This window comes from Spea bombifrons, chromosome 1, assembly GCF_027358695.1.
Source record: "Spea bombifrons isolate aSpeBom1 chromosome 1, aSpeBom1.2.pri, whole genome shotgun sequence".
NCBI classification, from domain to species: Eukaryota; Metazoa; Chordata; class Amphibia; order Anura; family Pelobatidae; genus Spea; species Spea bombifrons.
This window is the reverse complement of record NC_071087.1, coordinates 53,454,892-53,470,077: the sequence shown is the minus strand read 5'-3', so window position 1 is coordinate 53,470,077 and position 15,186 is coordinate 53,454,892. Positions and strand designations below refer to the sequence as shown.

General features: G+C 36.4%; 1 protein-coding gene across 1 annotated transcript; it reads left to right on the top strand.

Moving 5' to 3' along the window:
* The first annotated feature begins 357 nt into the window (after window positions 1–357).
* Window positions 358–2,173, top strand: LOC128487850 (interleukin-8-like). Its single transcript, XM_053461631.1, has 4 exons — window positions 358–473; window positions 1,068–1,200; window positions 1,307–1,390; window positions 1,982–2,173. Exons 1-4 carry the CDS (start codon window positions 407–409, stop codon window positions 2,007–2,009), a joined length of 312 nt encoding a protein of 103 aa, XP_053317606.1. The 5' UTR covers window positions 358–406; the 3' UTR covers window positions 2,010–2,173.
* The last annotated feature ends 13,013 nt before the right edge of the window (window positions 2,174–15,186 follow it).

Here is a 15,186-nt window from a genome sequence, read left to right as displayed (position 1 = left end):
TAAAGCAAATCCTATGACAAAAATATGGAATGCATTCTTTCGGAAGCAAATGTGAAGACAAAAGTCAAAGTAGAAAATCAAATTATTAGTAATTGATATTGCTGAACACACCTTCAGCTTCCTGTAAGAAAAAAATAACTTTCCCTGAATATTTAACATCAAACATGTTTCAACAGCTATTCGCACATGTATTGTTTTAGTATTCCACTTTAAAATACAATGTGTATGCAAAATCTTACTGGAATTTTTTATGACTAAGGTGACTTCACAAGAGTGGCTCTGATCTGGAAATTCCTGTTTACGCAATACAAGCAGCCAGCAGTATAAAAGGAATCTCTGCTTCCTTTCAGAATCAGAATAGCACAGACTGCTTACCACATCTCAAGCGAAAAACAGAAAAGGAAACATGGAAGTGAAAACAAAAGTTTTCATTCTTTTAGCTGTGTTCATTGCATGTGCAGCAGTATCCCAGGGTAAGCATTGAATTAGTGATATTTCATGTTTTACTTAATACCCTTTCCCCAAAATTTTTAAGTAAGCAATTTCTCCTCTCATTATTTGCATTTTACTATGTTATTATAGTTATATATAATAGTTATATATTATATACTGCCTTTATATATATATATATATATATATATATATATATATATATAATCACCCAGTTTGCAATGTGTCTTGGAAATGTGTAGAACAGTTGCAGTTTCTGCTTACAAATAGTCTAAATAATGACTTTACTTGGTGAACTTTGTATACAACATATTTAATAGGACATGTATGAAATACATTAGATTATATTATATCTTAAAAGATATTAGACCAATTTTGGAACTATAGTATCTATAAGCCATATCAGATTATATTACTGGGAGGAACATTGGTTTTGCTAAATATTCTTTTTATTTTGTTTAAATTAGATATCACTGCAGCATTGTACAATGTGCTATACAAGCTATAACAAATATAAGGTGCACAATTATACAGATATGACAAGTATGATAATAAAAGGGTTTATATGAATAATCTGGTATCATTTGAATTAATTACATATTTTTTTTGTATCATAGGAATGCCAATGGCTAGAATGCAAGCGCTCAGGTGTTTGTGCATAGAGCCACAGAGCAAGTTCATCCCTCCCAGACATTTCCTAAATGTAGAGATTATTCCCAAAGGCCCACACTGCAAAAACGTAGAAGTAATGTAAGTATTTGCTAATGTGTATTACACTAATGCTAGATATAATATATTTTTTTCATTAAAGAGGAATGCCTTTAAAAATGTAACACTGTTATGTTTCAATCCACAGTGCAACTTTAAAAACAGAAGAAAAAGTTTGTTTAGAACCAACAGCTCCATGGGTTAAGAAGATCATCGATAAAATGCTTGTCAAGTGAGTATAACAAGGTCAAAATACAAGATATTATCTTAATATCAAAGGAAGAAGTACAAAAAAATAGTAAGGACAAAAATATGAATGGAATTTTAGCCATTTTAGTCTTTTCTTATCTTCTGAAATAATCTAGGTTACTGCTAGTGGTCAAGGAAAGCGGACATTTTCAGATTAATGGATTAAGATGGAACTGGTGTTCTTCCATTCTAAAATGGTGGCCTTTTGAAATTTGCTTAGTCCATTGGATGAACACTTCCCCTGAAAAGGTCTTATATTGAACACAGTTATGAGATTGTCTCTGAAACATCTTTTTTCCAGGGTCAGTAAACCCAGTTTGGCCAGTGCTTATCATAAATTCACCCAACATGTCTTTAGGAGGCCCAACATTCTCTGGCAATTTTTTGAGTTAATATACTTGAAGAACTGCCTATATTCTCAAGTACATTTCAGATATTATATATCATATCGATGCCGCTAATTATGGCAATTATTTTATAACAAAAATCATTAAAAATTTTAAATACATGTAAATATATGATTTTATTGAAAATGTTTAAAAATCTAGGTGTTAACAATATTCTATCTCCACAGCTCCAAACCAAGAGAAATATCTCACTAATTATTCAATTGCATGACGACACTGTGAAATATGCAAGCATTCAATCAAGCAAAAAAAGGAGAAAACGATACAAATAATCAATGTACTTCTACTGCAGATACTGTGAAAGTGTTTCTTAATTTATTAATTTATTTAACTTAATGTGTGTTTTTAAGCCAGACCTCACTTTTAGAAAATGTAAATATTGTTTATTTGTGGTTGAACCAAAATCACTTTTGCCTTTTTATATGTAAATATCACATTCGTTCATTCGCTAAAGAAGGAGTTTGCAGCAGAGTTGAAACATCAAACGCCCTGCTATCACTACACATGAAGTGCAAACCCCAGGGAGTTTCCCCTGCAAGAATGACTAAACTGGCCTTCTTAATTAAATCAGAAAGAAGTACGCCACATTATCAATGCATTATGCAAGGCGAACACAGACATTCTTACAACAAAAAGTCACAGGGGTTTGGCTTACATAATGCTTACTGATAGGGAGCTGTAACTTAAACTTTTCTGAAAATGCCTTTTTAGTGAATATACCACAATTCATTTTGACGATATTTATTATGGGTTAGATATAATTTATGTCATGGTACAGTGTCATCCAACACATGTAGGGCAAAATACTGTTATTTATATAATGTTCAAGATTTTCTAGATTTTTATGTTTGCTGGGAGTCATACAGAAAACCCTAGAAAGGTGCACTGGGCCCACAGTCATCTAGTTCGACAAGTTTTATTGTTGCTTTAATGTTGTTTTATGCAGAGAATATGACATTAGATCCCTATTTGACAAGACTCAGTGTCACATCTAATTGTAATTAAAAATTAGTAAACTATAGTCATGCTGTCAGCTCCCCACAAAGTTGTTGGTATACATTATCATTGTATTCAGTATTAATAAATTATTGTCACTTGGCTTTCATGCTATTTTGATACCAAATCAATTTTTTTAAATTAATTATACTGTACAGAATTTTTGTGAGAAAAGAATTGTAAATATTTTGTTTCAATATTGTGTACAAATATTAAAACTATTATTTAAATATTTTAATTTATTTGTTTTGTATATAAACCACAATATGTTTTTCATTGTCTCAATAAGCTATTAAAATATGATTTATTTTGATACATAAGGCACTACTGTCCTTGTTTTATTTTCAGAGTTTCAAAAAAAAACACACAGAAAATATTCATAGTGGTGTTCTTTGACATTGATGCCTATTGATAATCTGATATAAAATATAATATAATATATAATCTAAATATTCTACTAGCTTCTGTTAAAAAATTACCGTATTTCAGTTTTGGAATGGTGCTTATCCTTGGTCTAAATATGAGGAACAAGCAATTTGACTGGATTCAATGGCATTTTTCTTAGAGTTTGCACAGTTGTGATCTGCAGAGAGATTAAGAAATTTATAAGGATTAAAAATATTTAATATTCAAAATAACTAGGCATTGAGACTCACACTGCATAGACATTCACAATAAAAATAAAATGTTTCAACTCACAAAGCATAAGAGAGCAAAGAGTTGCTTAACCTCTTAAGTATTCTGCTGACAAACAGGGAAGTCCACAAAAGGTGAGACAAAATGCCCCTTACAACGTACCTGTGCGTTATGTGTTTTTCACAGTGGCAGGGAGGACAAGAGAAACTCAGCACAGTTTGTCTAGACCCTGTCTAGACCTTGCTGAGATCTCCAATTGCTCTCCCTGCTGGCTAATCGCACACATTGCGACCAGCAATGCTAGGCTATGGATCCCTGCTTACTGATTACAATTTGATCAGAGTAGTTGGGGAAGATACAAAGAAATGGAAAATTTACAAAAAAGTATTTTTTTTTTAAATATATAAATAAAAAAAGAAATAAACGATATAGTGAACTCATTGATGTTACTGGAATTCATAAGATATCAGAGAGATCCCCAAGGTATCTAAATCCTTATTGCACCCATAATAGTGCAAAAATGTAAAAATCCTAAATATTTTTTTAAATGATCCAACATACCATTGCCCTAGCACTACAAGTAAAAAAGATATAAAAGAAAACCCTTGATTAAACCCAAATCCATAACCCAGTAGTATTAAAATTACTGTAATGTAAGGTTACAGATAGTAGTAGTTCACTGGTTTGGTTAAAGATCTGTTATTATCTCATTTTAAATTAAATAGGTGTTATTAAATGCATGATGTCACAAGAGTGAGCTGAGGCGACTGAGAATTTTGTCCTGTCGCCTAGGTCAGGGGCGTCCAACGTGCAGCCCGCGGGCCAAATGCGGCCCGCCGGACTTCAATGTGTGGCCCGTGTAAGCACCACGTAGACGTTCACGTAGTGTGGCCGCGAGGTGAGGGGCTGCCGGCTTGCACACACGGTGCTGCTGAGTGGCAGTGCCTCAGTGAGGCTCTTCGTCCCGCCACTTTCAAGACGTGACGCTCAAGGGGGCAGGGCTCACAGAAGAGTTCCTCGTGACGGGGAGAGGATCGTCACATCGGAGGAGAGCGGGAGAAAAAGAAAAGCGAAAATGTAAGTATTTAAAAAAAATTGTTGGGGGTTCGAGGAAAGCGGACCTACATTTAAGGGGGGGGGGATTCCCTTGGGACATCTTTAATTTTTTTTGTTGAAAATACAACTTTGTTATTTTTTTAAAAAAAAAATGGCTCCTAACCTTTTTAACTGGCTCCTAGATTAAAAACAAATTTGTCAAACCCTGCTTTAATGTGTGCCCTGCTTATTCTTGATACATATGGTTTTGGGGTTGTGTCCTTTGGTATAAAGATGCATAATATCTCGCAAACTGGTCTGAAATGTCTTTGAGGTTCATTAGCCCCTCTCACCATGGGGTCCAAATTTCTCTCATTTGTAGCTTGGTCATGTCCCCCTGAGTTTACAGGTAAGTAATGTATAGGATTTACTTTTGTTCCGACCATCGGAGGGATTTAAGGGCCTCCTGTGTTAGGAAGGCGTTCCGATAGCCTTTAACGTCTTAATGACATCTGGCACGTCACGTACTAACATCTGGTTAGTGACAATTGACGTGCCAGGACAGAAAGGGCTCTCCGGAGCGGTCACATGCGTCATAGGGTGGAAGTTCAGTGTCGCTGAATGATCGAGGCATTTCAGAAGTTTCCAGGTATGCTTATGACTGCCTTGTGTGCCTGCCATAACTTGTGAAAAGTCATTCACGCAGGTCTATTTAATAAAGTGTGAATGTTTGTGAGCTAGCTAAAAAATAGGCGTTTGCAGTCCAGCTCATAAATTCACTAAAGCCAATATGCATTACACAAAATAAATACCCAACTCACATGTACTATGTCATAATGTCATATTTGTTTACCGAAGTTCTACTTTATTATTATTTTTATTATTTATATTATTATTATTATTGTTATTATTATTGTTATCTTTTATTTATATAGCACCAACAATTTATGCAGCACTTCTCACAATATATATATTCAAGGGGACTGAAAAAACTAGAATGGACAGACTAAGACAAACCAATACATTACGTGGAGAGAGCCCTGCTTGCAAGCTTACAATCTATTTTACTTTCAAAATTGATATACATGGTTGGTTTATTTGTTTTGGGGAATTACTTCTGGTAAATGTTAGGATTAAGATTTGGCAATAATTTCATAGATAAACAGATTTAAATCACCCTGATTAAAAGAGTAATTATAGAAAGGGTAAGGGATACTTTTCTATAAACAAAATTAGGAAAGTCTGAACTTAGGAAACATCTATGTTCTCCCACCTTTTCAATTATGTCATCCTGCAGTCAAATAACAATAATGAGCCCTGTTCTTCTGTTAGTACTACAGTACATACAATATAGACATTTCCTTAAACTCATGGGAAAACCTTACAGCAATCTTCAGCATGGTACAATAAATTAGTATAAAATAACAAAGAGGATGTTATACTTCCGTGAAAGGTTATGTAAGGTAAAACATTTAATATAAGGAATAGTTGGCTAATAGCTTGTGTTCAAAAATATCAACAAATAAACTGAATGACTAATAGTGAAAGTAGAATGTGTAGTTATTATCATATTAAATCAAAATAAAAAACAAATAATCATTTGGTACTTTTAATATGACTTTATATTAATTTGCAAATAATATGAAGATTATTTCACTAATATCAACTATTTAAATTAATAAATATGTTTTATCTTATAAATTAAATGGGCAGTTTAATGTCACCGAAGCTCCTGCTGTAGCCCTTCTCTTTTGTGGTCCGACAGCCCATGCCGTAGCCCTCCAGTTTTGTGGTCTTGTCACTGGTTGGCTGTTTTCTTTGCTTACATCAATGGGGGTATTTTTTGCAAATGTGTATGTTGGATCTGAATAAACACACACTCTCAGGATTTCCTGAGCCAGTGATGGTGCTGACCGGTAGTAAGTATATCACATACAAGGGGATGTATTTGGCCGAACATATGCTGTATGGCAACTAGCTGGGTAGTGAAATAGTGGCAAACGGATTTGGATAGATTCTGAGGAATCCCCTGTTGCATCTCCAAAAAGGAAAACACAAACATTTAAACTGATCCTCCCCTCTCATATGCATTAAGGCAGGGGCGTCCAACATGCGGCCCGCGGGCCAAATGCAGCCCGCGAGAGCTTGAGGTGCGGCCCGCGTAAGATCGGCAGCCAGGGCAACCGATCTTACGCGGGCCGCACCTCGAGCCCTGCTACAACAAGAGCCCTACTACTTACCTGTGGGAGGGTCTTTTGTACTGCACAGAGGAAGCGGAACCCAGCAGAGTTCACGTGACATCACATGACTCTGCTCCAGTCTTGCTTCCTCTGTGCAGTACCAGAGAACGCAGAGGGAGGCCGCGCCCCCTGCTGAAGTCTGTGAGCGGCATCGAGGAGCTGCAGTGCAGGTAAGGGGGTGGGGAGGGTGTTTGAATTAGTATGATTGAGGGAATGAATCTGTGAATGAATGAGTATATGAATGAATGAGTGTGTGTGATAGCATGGATGTGTAAGTGCTGGAACCTAGACATGATGGGACTGTGATTGCTGTTAGCAATCACAGTCCTATCATGCCAAGTCAGCAAGTACATGCTGAAACCTAGCTAGCTGCCCCCTTGATTATTGATGCTGCCAGCGGTATGGTGTCTGCACATCACTTACAGCCACCCTGTACCAGCATGTACTGGCTGACTTGGCATGATAGGAGTGTGATTGCTAACAGCAAGCACAGTCCCATCATGCCTAGGTACCAGCATCTACTGGTTGCCTGGGTATGATAGGAGTGTGATTGCTGTTAGCAATCACACTCCTGTCATGCCAAGTCATATTGCAATTTTTTTTGGTCCAATTGTGGTGTGTTACCTACTTTTATTAAAAAAGTGAGTTTTTATTATTATGTTTAAAGGTAGGGGGTCATTTTCGGTTTTGGCTAAGTGAACCGTGAATGTTTTGGTCCAGAATTTTCATTTTGGTGGATCCCTAGAATAAATAGAACTATTTCATTTTTAATTATCCTGAATCCTGAATTTGTAGTCACAAAACTTTCTAGGCCCAGAAATCAGTGAGAGGAAAAGTTAAGGTTTTGTGTTATTTATGTTATTTTAATCAGCATATTTTATTAAAGGCCATATTTTCTCACAGTGAAAAATGAGTGTGGCCCTTGCACATATACAATTCTGATGAAGTGGCCCACTGCAGAAAAAACTTGGACGCCCCTGCCCTATATGTCACATGTTGGATGCCCCTGATATAGGGGGTTAAAAGGATATCTGGGAGGCAGAGTGGCATATAGGGGTGTATAAGGAATATCTTGGGGGCAGAGTGTTATACAGAGGGTTTAAGGCATATCTGGGGCAGAGTGGCATATCTGGGAGGCAGAGTGGCATATAGGGGGTATAAGGCATATCTGGAGGCAGATTGGCATATCAGGGAGGCAGAGTGGCATTTTGGGGGTATAAGGCATTCCTTGTGGGCAGAGTGGCAAAGAAGGGCGTATAAGGCATAACTGGGGGCAGGTTGGCATCAAAAGGAAATAAAAACAAAACATGCATTTTTCAATCATAGTTTTTATTAAATATGAAAAAATAGTTTCCATGTAAATTAATATTTACTAGTAAAACGTTTTTCTTGTAGGGTAGTCTTATATTCAGGTTTTTTCTTTTTTTCCTAAATTAATATTTAAATTTTGGGAAGTTGTCTTAATCAGGGTCGTTTTATTAGTGAGCAAATATGGTACTTGTATTTCTCAGTTGCTGATGATATTATGTAATTTATATTCAATAATAATATTGATGTGTAAAAACTACAAATTGAAATTTGTTTACACTTTTATAAGTTATGTTTTATTTTGTATATTACTACAAATATGGAAAAATAGATATGAGAGGGTCTAACCACAAGGAAGGGGCTTGACTAGGAAGACACATGGTCATTATAGGCTGTGGCTAAGGGAGGGGCATCACAGGAGGTGGGGGGCGTGACTTTTTATTGCCCGGGCCCTGGATGGTCTCAGTCCGTCTGGTGTGAGTCCTTCCGGTGTGTCTATGTCATTTTTTTTAAAAAAAGGCTGAGCTAGTGAAGTAAAATATTGTTTTATCACATATCTGTCAAATAGGATGTGTGGAAAAAGTCACACCTATCTCCAGAAATAGAGGAAGATTAAGTGTTTTAGTGTTTTTAACTCATGTTCTTCAGATATTCATGACTGACTTAACTCCACAAAAGTTTGCATATCTGTACTGTATAATTCACATGCAGACACTATGTTTGATTTACCTATTTATTATTAATGTTAAAATGAGCATGCCCATTTCATTCCACCAGATGGCCCTAGAGGACATAAATCTGTGCCCTTACAAACTGTGAACAAACCAAATATAACTTTTAAAATGAAGTCAGATTTACAAGACACTATATTTGAATGTTTCAGTGTATACGGATACAAACAGCCATAAGTTCTATATCATAAACAAGAGTATGAAGCGCCACCCAGATCTTGTGGATAGACATAAATAAACACATGGTCACTTTTAATTATATGCCTTTTCATATTGTAGTGTTTAAATGCATTTTGGGTTCTATTCAGTAAAAGCTGAGTGGTCAATAGAGTCCAAAGTTTAACTTAACTGAAAGTCATGTTCACTAGCATACTGCAACTTGCACTCTTAAACATCAAAGCCACTTGTATGTTCATTAAAATGTATGTATAATACATGAATACCCGCAACATTTATTTTCCTAAGCTGCCTCGCCCAAGGTGGTGCACTCTGTGTGGCCACTGTCCTAACTGCTGAGCTCCAGGATATGATATCATATGTAATGCTCAACCTATTATCTGCCTATTTTGCACATTGAGCAGGTGCACACCCAGTAGGGCAATCTGCCCTGCCACGCCCTTGGACCTGCCACCCTAGACATAGGCCAGAATACACTGCTGTACATTTAACCCATCTATAAAATATAGTAATCATACAGAGCTAATAAGACACATAGCAGGACAAACAAAAGGAGACGGGGTTCAAGTTAGGGTATTATTATCGTTATAGTTCAATCACACACACACTGTCAGACGTGCACTATACCACCAGCATATGAGCAAGTCCCAAGATATCACAGTATGTAGACTAACTGTCTGCAGTTTTTGGTTCTTTTCCTGTGGCTGACCTCCCTTGTGTCGGGTAGCTAAAATTTCCCATATTTGCTGTATCTAGAATATTTACGTTTTCAACACGTATTTAAATATCACAGCTGGTGCACACTCAAGCAGACAGCCACACTTGTGGATTTGTCATTGTCCAGCAGGTTACAAACACAAAATAATCAATTCTCGATACACTAGGTACTCTCAAGCAATCTGCAAAGTTGTGTTGGCTCTGTCATTCTTCATAGTTTTTGTTTTATAGTAAAGTGTCTAGGTTGCTGATACCGGGGAGAAGCGGACAAAGAAAGAAGACAGAAAAACAAGAAAAGGCACAAGCTGAGCTTCGGTAAAGGAGACAAGGACAAGGAAACAGTTGGGAGGGAAGGTAGGGAGACATTGAGAGAGAGTGTGAAAGGGAGTGAGTGAATGTGAGAGTACACAGTCACACGTGCAGTAGGTCAATCTGCATAGGGCAGTATGTGTGTATATGTGTGTTTATGGGCAGGCGCCTGTAAAGGCAGTGTGGAAGGGCAGTGTAAATAAAATATCTTCTGTAAATGTATAGCGGCGGGGGTGTGTGTGCAATTTTCCATTCTTGCTCGGGCCCAAAAAGAGTGAGCTATAATTGGGTCAGACTTGTCTATCCTCTGGCCAGATGTGTTTGGGGAGACATTTGAGATTGGGTCAGGCTTGTCTATCCTGTTTTACTTAGGTTGCCACTTAACCCACTAGCTGTCGACAGGTGGCTAGCCCTAACCCAAGAACAAAGATTGTTTGCAAACCACAGATTCTTGCAAACTCCTATTCCTATGAGACAGTATATCCAATGAAATATAGATTTTTCACACATTCAGTATCACTGTTATTATAATTTCACGTCAGTAACCAATAAAATATTGCTGGGAGTTTCTAAAATGGCATTGACTAGGTAAGTACCTTTCTGACATTTAAAACAAAAAAAAGTTACTCCCATAACAGTTCCTGAGAACATAGTTTATATGAATGAATGCGACACTTTCTACAAAGTGAGATACTGTGTTATGCACATTAACAAGAAATTAATAAGAAATTAATAAGAAACATTGGTGGACTACAATCACATAGGCAGATGAAACAAACTACGATTAGAAAGACTAGTTTCCTAAAGTTTTAACCTGAGAGAGTAACTGTCCCTCTTTTTGTATATTAATTACAAATATCATTTGGGAAATACCCAAATTATACCATGCAGGGATCATACAGTATTATGGTAAAATGTAGTGACAAACGAGACATTTCTCAAAATGGATTAGCTACAAAACAGTATATGCAGCATATGTTTTATTAGGTCTAGTCATATATCTGTTAATTAAAAATGCACGCAAAGAGAAGAATATATAGATTTATGAGATTACCGAGAAAATGAAAATGCATACAGTACTGCAAATATGATTATATAAGTAAATAAAGATCTCATTAATATATTCATGATAAAATACATACAGCAAAATCCATTGGAAAAAAAAATGCAAACTAGTACATTTACTAAGAGAGGAATTATATTAAAAGCCAACTACACAATATATATAATGTTTTAAAAAGGTATACAACCATAAACAAAGAAAGGAAGATATATTTCCTTAGAAGAAAAATTACATTTATTAATATGAAAAATGAAATTATAATTTTATTGTTACTTTCTAGGCTACAGAAAAGAATGTCATGCACTGGGATTATAACATAAATCATCTAAGGGATATGGACAGAGGTATTCGGAACAGGAGGATAATTCCTCTGGTAAAGAAAACAATAGGCAATAGGAAGCGACATTTATATAAAGTGACAGTTTCACGAAAACATACAGAAGACACGCTATATAATTCAACCCTTTAGAACGCACTTTTTAAGAGAACATAAAATAAGCAAACATGTAAACTTCATAAGAAACAGAAAATATTCCTTTTTAATGAAAATATTTTAATGTATTCATTATTTTAATGTTAGATGCACACATATTGTGCATATGAATCAATATTTTTGCAAAGTAAGTTAGTAAGTACAATAAAAGTGATTAAATAAAAGACAATCTTAAGAAAGTAATGGCAGAGTTAAAACCCTCCAGAACTTATAAATGCATGAGCTTGCCAAAATTCAAACTGAGCTTTTGATAAAGCCTCTGGCAGGAAGTGAAAATACATCAAAAATATTTTTTTAAATGTGAGCTTTATTTAATAAATTAGTTGACCTTTGCATGTAGGTTTTTGCAGTAATCTGGCATAATGTGTTTTCCCGTCAGTGTGTAATATGTGTATATTAGTGTACGACCTAGAACTGATGATAATTTGGAAGGCCATAGTTTGGGGTCAAGTCGGGTTTTTTAGCAGAGTTCACACTGAAAGCATACCAATCAAGTCTCTAGGGGACCCGAATCCTTCTGTTACTCTTTCCTCTGCTGATGTCTCTCTTTTCTGAGACCTAAGATTTGTTTGGTATAAGGACATACTGGTGTTCTAGGGCCACGATATTGAATATAGAAACTCAATTGGATGTTAGAAATAAAATGTATTATTCTCACCCTGACACATTAATAGCTATCCACAGATCACAAAGTCATATAGAAAGTCTTGGTACAGCCTTGCCCCTAACCATGCCTCTATCTACACTCCATAAAACAAAGATGTCCTGCTCTGGCTATTTGACATGTTAGAGAACATGAAAGGGAAAAAACAAAGGGGAAGTATAAACAAAAACTTAGTGAATTAAGACATATGGTGACATTTAGTATGAAACAAACACACTTTTTATGGAAAAACATACATTTTGGGTAATTTTTTTTACTAACTAATTATGGTAATCATCTCCAATTTCTAACAGATCAAATGTAACAAACAAATATCTTCAACTCCACATAAACATCAGTTTATTAATTATTATTAGTGTTTTTTTACATAATGTGTGTTTAGTCATTTATGTGACGTGATCTTTGGTTTGAAAGATATACTCTCTACTACTCTGAAGTTCAGGCTTACCATATAAGTATGTCTAAAAATGTATTAGGCTTCTGGGCTGCCCTAGGCCCGACCTAAGGTAGCACCCCCAGGTACATCCTCAGCAGTCAGCGTCTCTTCTGCTCTGGGATTGGGTGTCTATGTAGTCTGTGGAGGCTGTGCTGAGTCGGTAAAAGATCTCCCCTTTAACTGGCCCATTGAGCAGAGGTTTTCTTTTCAACTTTACTACGTCGCTGCTTGAGTTTCAATAAAGTTGTGTTAAAGTCAACTGCTAAAAAAAAAAAAAATCTGCAAAAAAAGGGTGATCTGCAAACCCCCCCCCCTCCCCCCAGGTTTTGCAGACTGCTGCTCTCCCGGGACATTTGGGAAAGATTGAGTAGCTCGTTCTTATGTTACCAAGCAAGTTACCAAACCAAAAAATATTTTGTGCAAGTACACTGAACACAGAAAAGGGGTACAAAAATATGGCAAAATTTAGTTTATTTAAGGAATTATAATACATTACAAAAGAGACAAAGGCCATCTATTATATATTATAAAAGTATATATTATCCAGGAGCTCCCTTCTGCACCTACTTAAAATCTTGTCTTGAACTGTCTGTAATATTTTCAACTATTTCATTATGCTTATTGCTTACTATAAAACCAAATGATATATTTTTTGTGTTTCCATAACAAACATGTGAAGTCCATAATCTCTATAACAAACACGTGAAGTCCATAATCTTGGAAAATTCCCCACAATTGTTTATATTAACAGGAATCTGCACGGTCTGGGAAACAGTGATGGATAATAGCACATTGTTTGTCTGCTTTCAGCACTTCAGTGCTATGAAAGAAATGATGAAATGGGGAAAGTCCCATCACGTTAGTTTAGTTGTTTAGAAGACAAGTCAAAAACTAGAGAAATAGATGTAACTTAAAGAAGTTTTACTTTACTGAGATGGTGGTAAATAAAGTGAACAGTCTCCTATCAGAAGTGGTAGAGGCTAATACAGTAAAGGAAAACGTGCAGGAGATATGAATCAACTATCCTGATTGTAAGACTGTATTATGGACTTATAAAGACCTGAGTTTTACATCAGGAAGGTTGGACTAAATGGTTCTTACCTTCCATCAAATTCAGTGAATGTAGTACAGGCAAATGCAACATAGAATCAACCAGTAAAAAGTGATTAAAAAATAACAAACTAGATGTGCCAATTCTTTTCTACTGTCCCTATTTAAACCTGATCCCTAGAAAACACCTACCATCCAGCCAGTGATGTATTCTGTCGAAGTCTGACTAGGCCTAAGGCAGCAGTTCCATATGCGGTAGCGCATCTGCTGCATATCCGGGGCAGGCTGCCATATTGGGCAATCATGCATTGTGATAAGTCATTGTTCCTTGGTTTGGTTGGGAGATCAGCCTCTCGGAGTGCCCGGCCGAGAAATGTTTCTGCATCCAGTCCAGTCTTATGCACTGCCTGCAGAACAACAGACTACTGTAATGACTTATATCCTGGCTGCCACACTTCTGAAAAATAATATGGCATCCGCACTAGACACTGTGTATATCAGGAATCAATCCTAACAATCTGGGTGGAGATTTAATTTTTTGTCCACACGTTGTGAAAGCTGTATCTCCAGTGTGTGACACTGGAAAATGCGGATGCACCAATTTTTTTTTTATTGTGTATTGGAATCTACACTGTAGACTGGACGTGCTGCCTGATTTAAATCCATTTCAGACAATGAATTCCATTTTCTGGCCATTCATTTTGGTGGAAAATCGGGGAGCACTCTAAATTTGGAAACATTTACTCTCACTCAGTCTTTCACACTCTTACTCTCTTTCATGCTTTCTGAATGTCTCCCTACCTTTTCTGTGGACCACTTACGCTTCCATGTTTCACATCTTCTTGTTCTCCTCTTTTCTATCTTCGTTCTTCATCCACATTTCCATGAACTTCCACCAAAATGGTGGAACTTCTGGTGATGTCATTTTTGTGTATTGCTTCTCTGTTATACAAGCCTCAGCTGCATTACCATGGCTGATAACTCCTTGGCTACAATATCTCAGGTCAGGCTTTGCAAGAACTACCGTATTTGCTCGATTATAAGACGACCCTGATTATAAGACGACCCCCCAAAATCTGAATATTAACTTAGGAAAAAAAGAAAAAGCCTGAATATAAGACGACCCTAAAGGAAAAAAGTTTTACCAGTAAATGTTAATTCATGTAAACTATTTTTTTTAATAAAAGCTATGATTGAGAAAAATATTTTTTTTATTTTTATTTCCTTGTATTTTCCAACCTGTCCCCCAGTTACGCACATCTGCCCCCAGGCTTGCCACACCAATAAGGCCCATGATATGCCTTTTAACCCTCTATATGCCACTGTGCCCCATGGTATGCCTTTTGACCCCCTATGTGCCACTCTGCCTCCAGAAATGCCTTATACCCCTATATCCCATTCTGGCATTTAGGGGGTTAAAATGCATATTATGGGGCAGAGTGGCATATAGGGAGGTATAAGGCATTCCAGGAGGCAGAGTGGCATTAAGGGAGTTAAAAGGCATTTTTACCCCCCTT

Excerpts from the sequence above, each read along its gene's own strand:
- LOC128487850 (XM_053461631.1), top strand. The coding sequence starts at position 407 with ATGGAAGTGAAAACAAAAGTTTTCATTCTTTTAGCTGTGTTCATTGCA. Across the intron at positions 1,201-1,306 it reads TGCAAAAACGTAGAAGTAAT|TGCAACTTTAAAAACAGAAG; the intron begins GTAAGTATTTGC and ends TTCAATCCACAG. Across the intron at positions 1,391-1,981 it reads ATCGATAAAATGCTTGTCAA|CTCCAAACCAAGAGAAATAT; the intron begins GTGAGTATAACA and ends CTATCTCCACAG.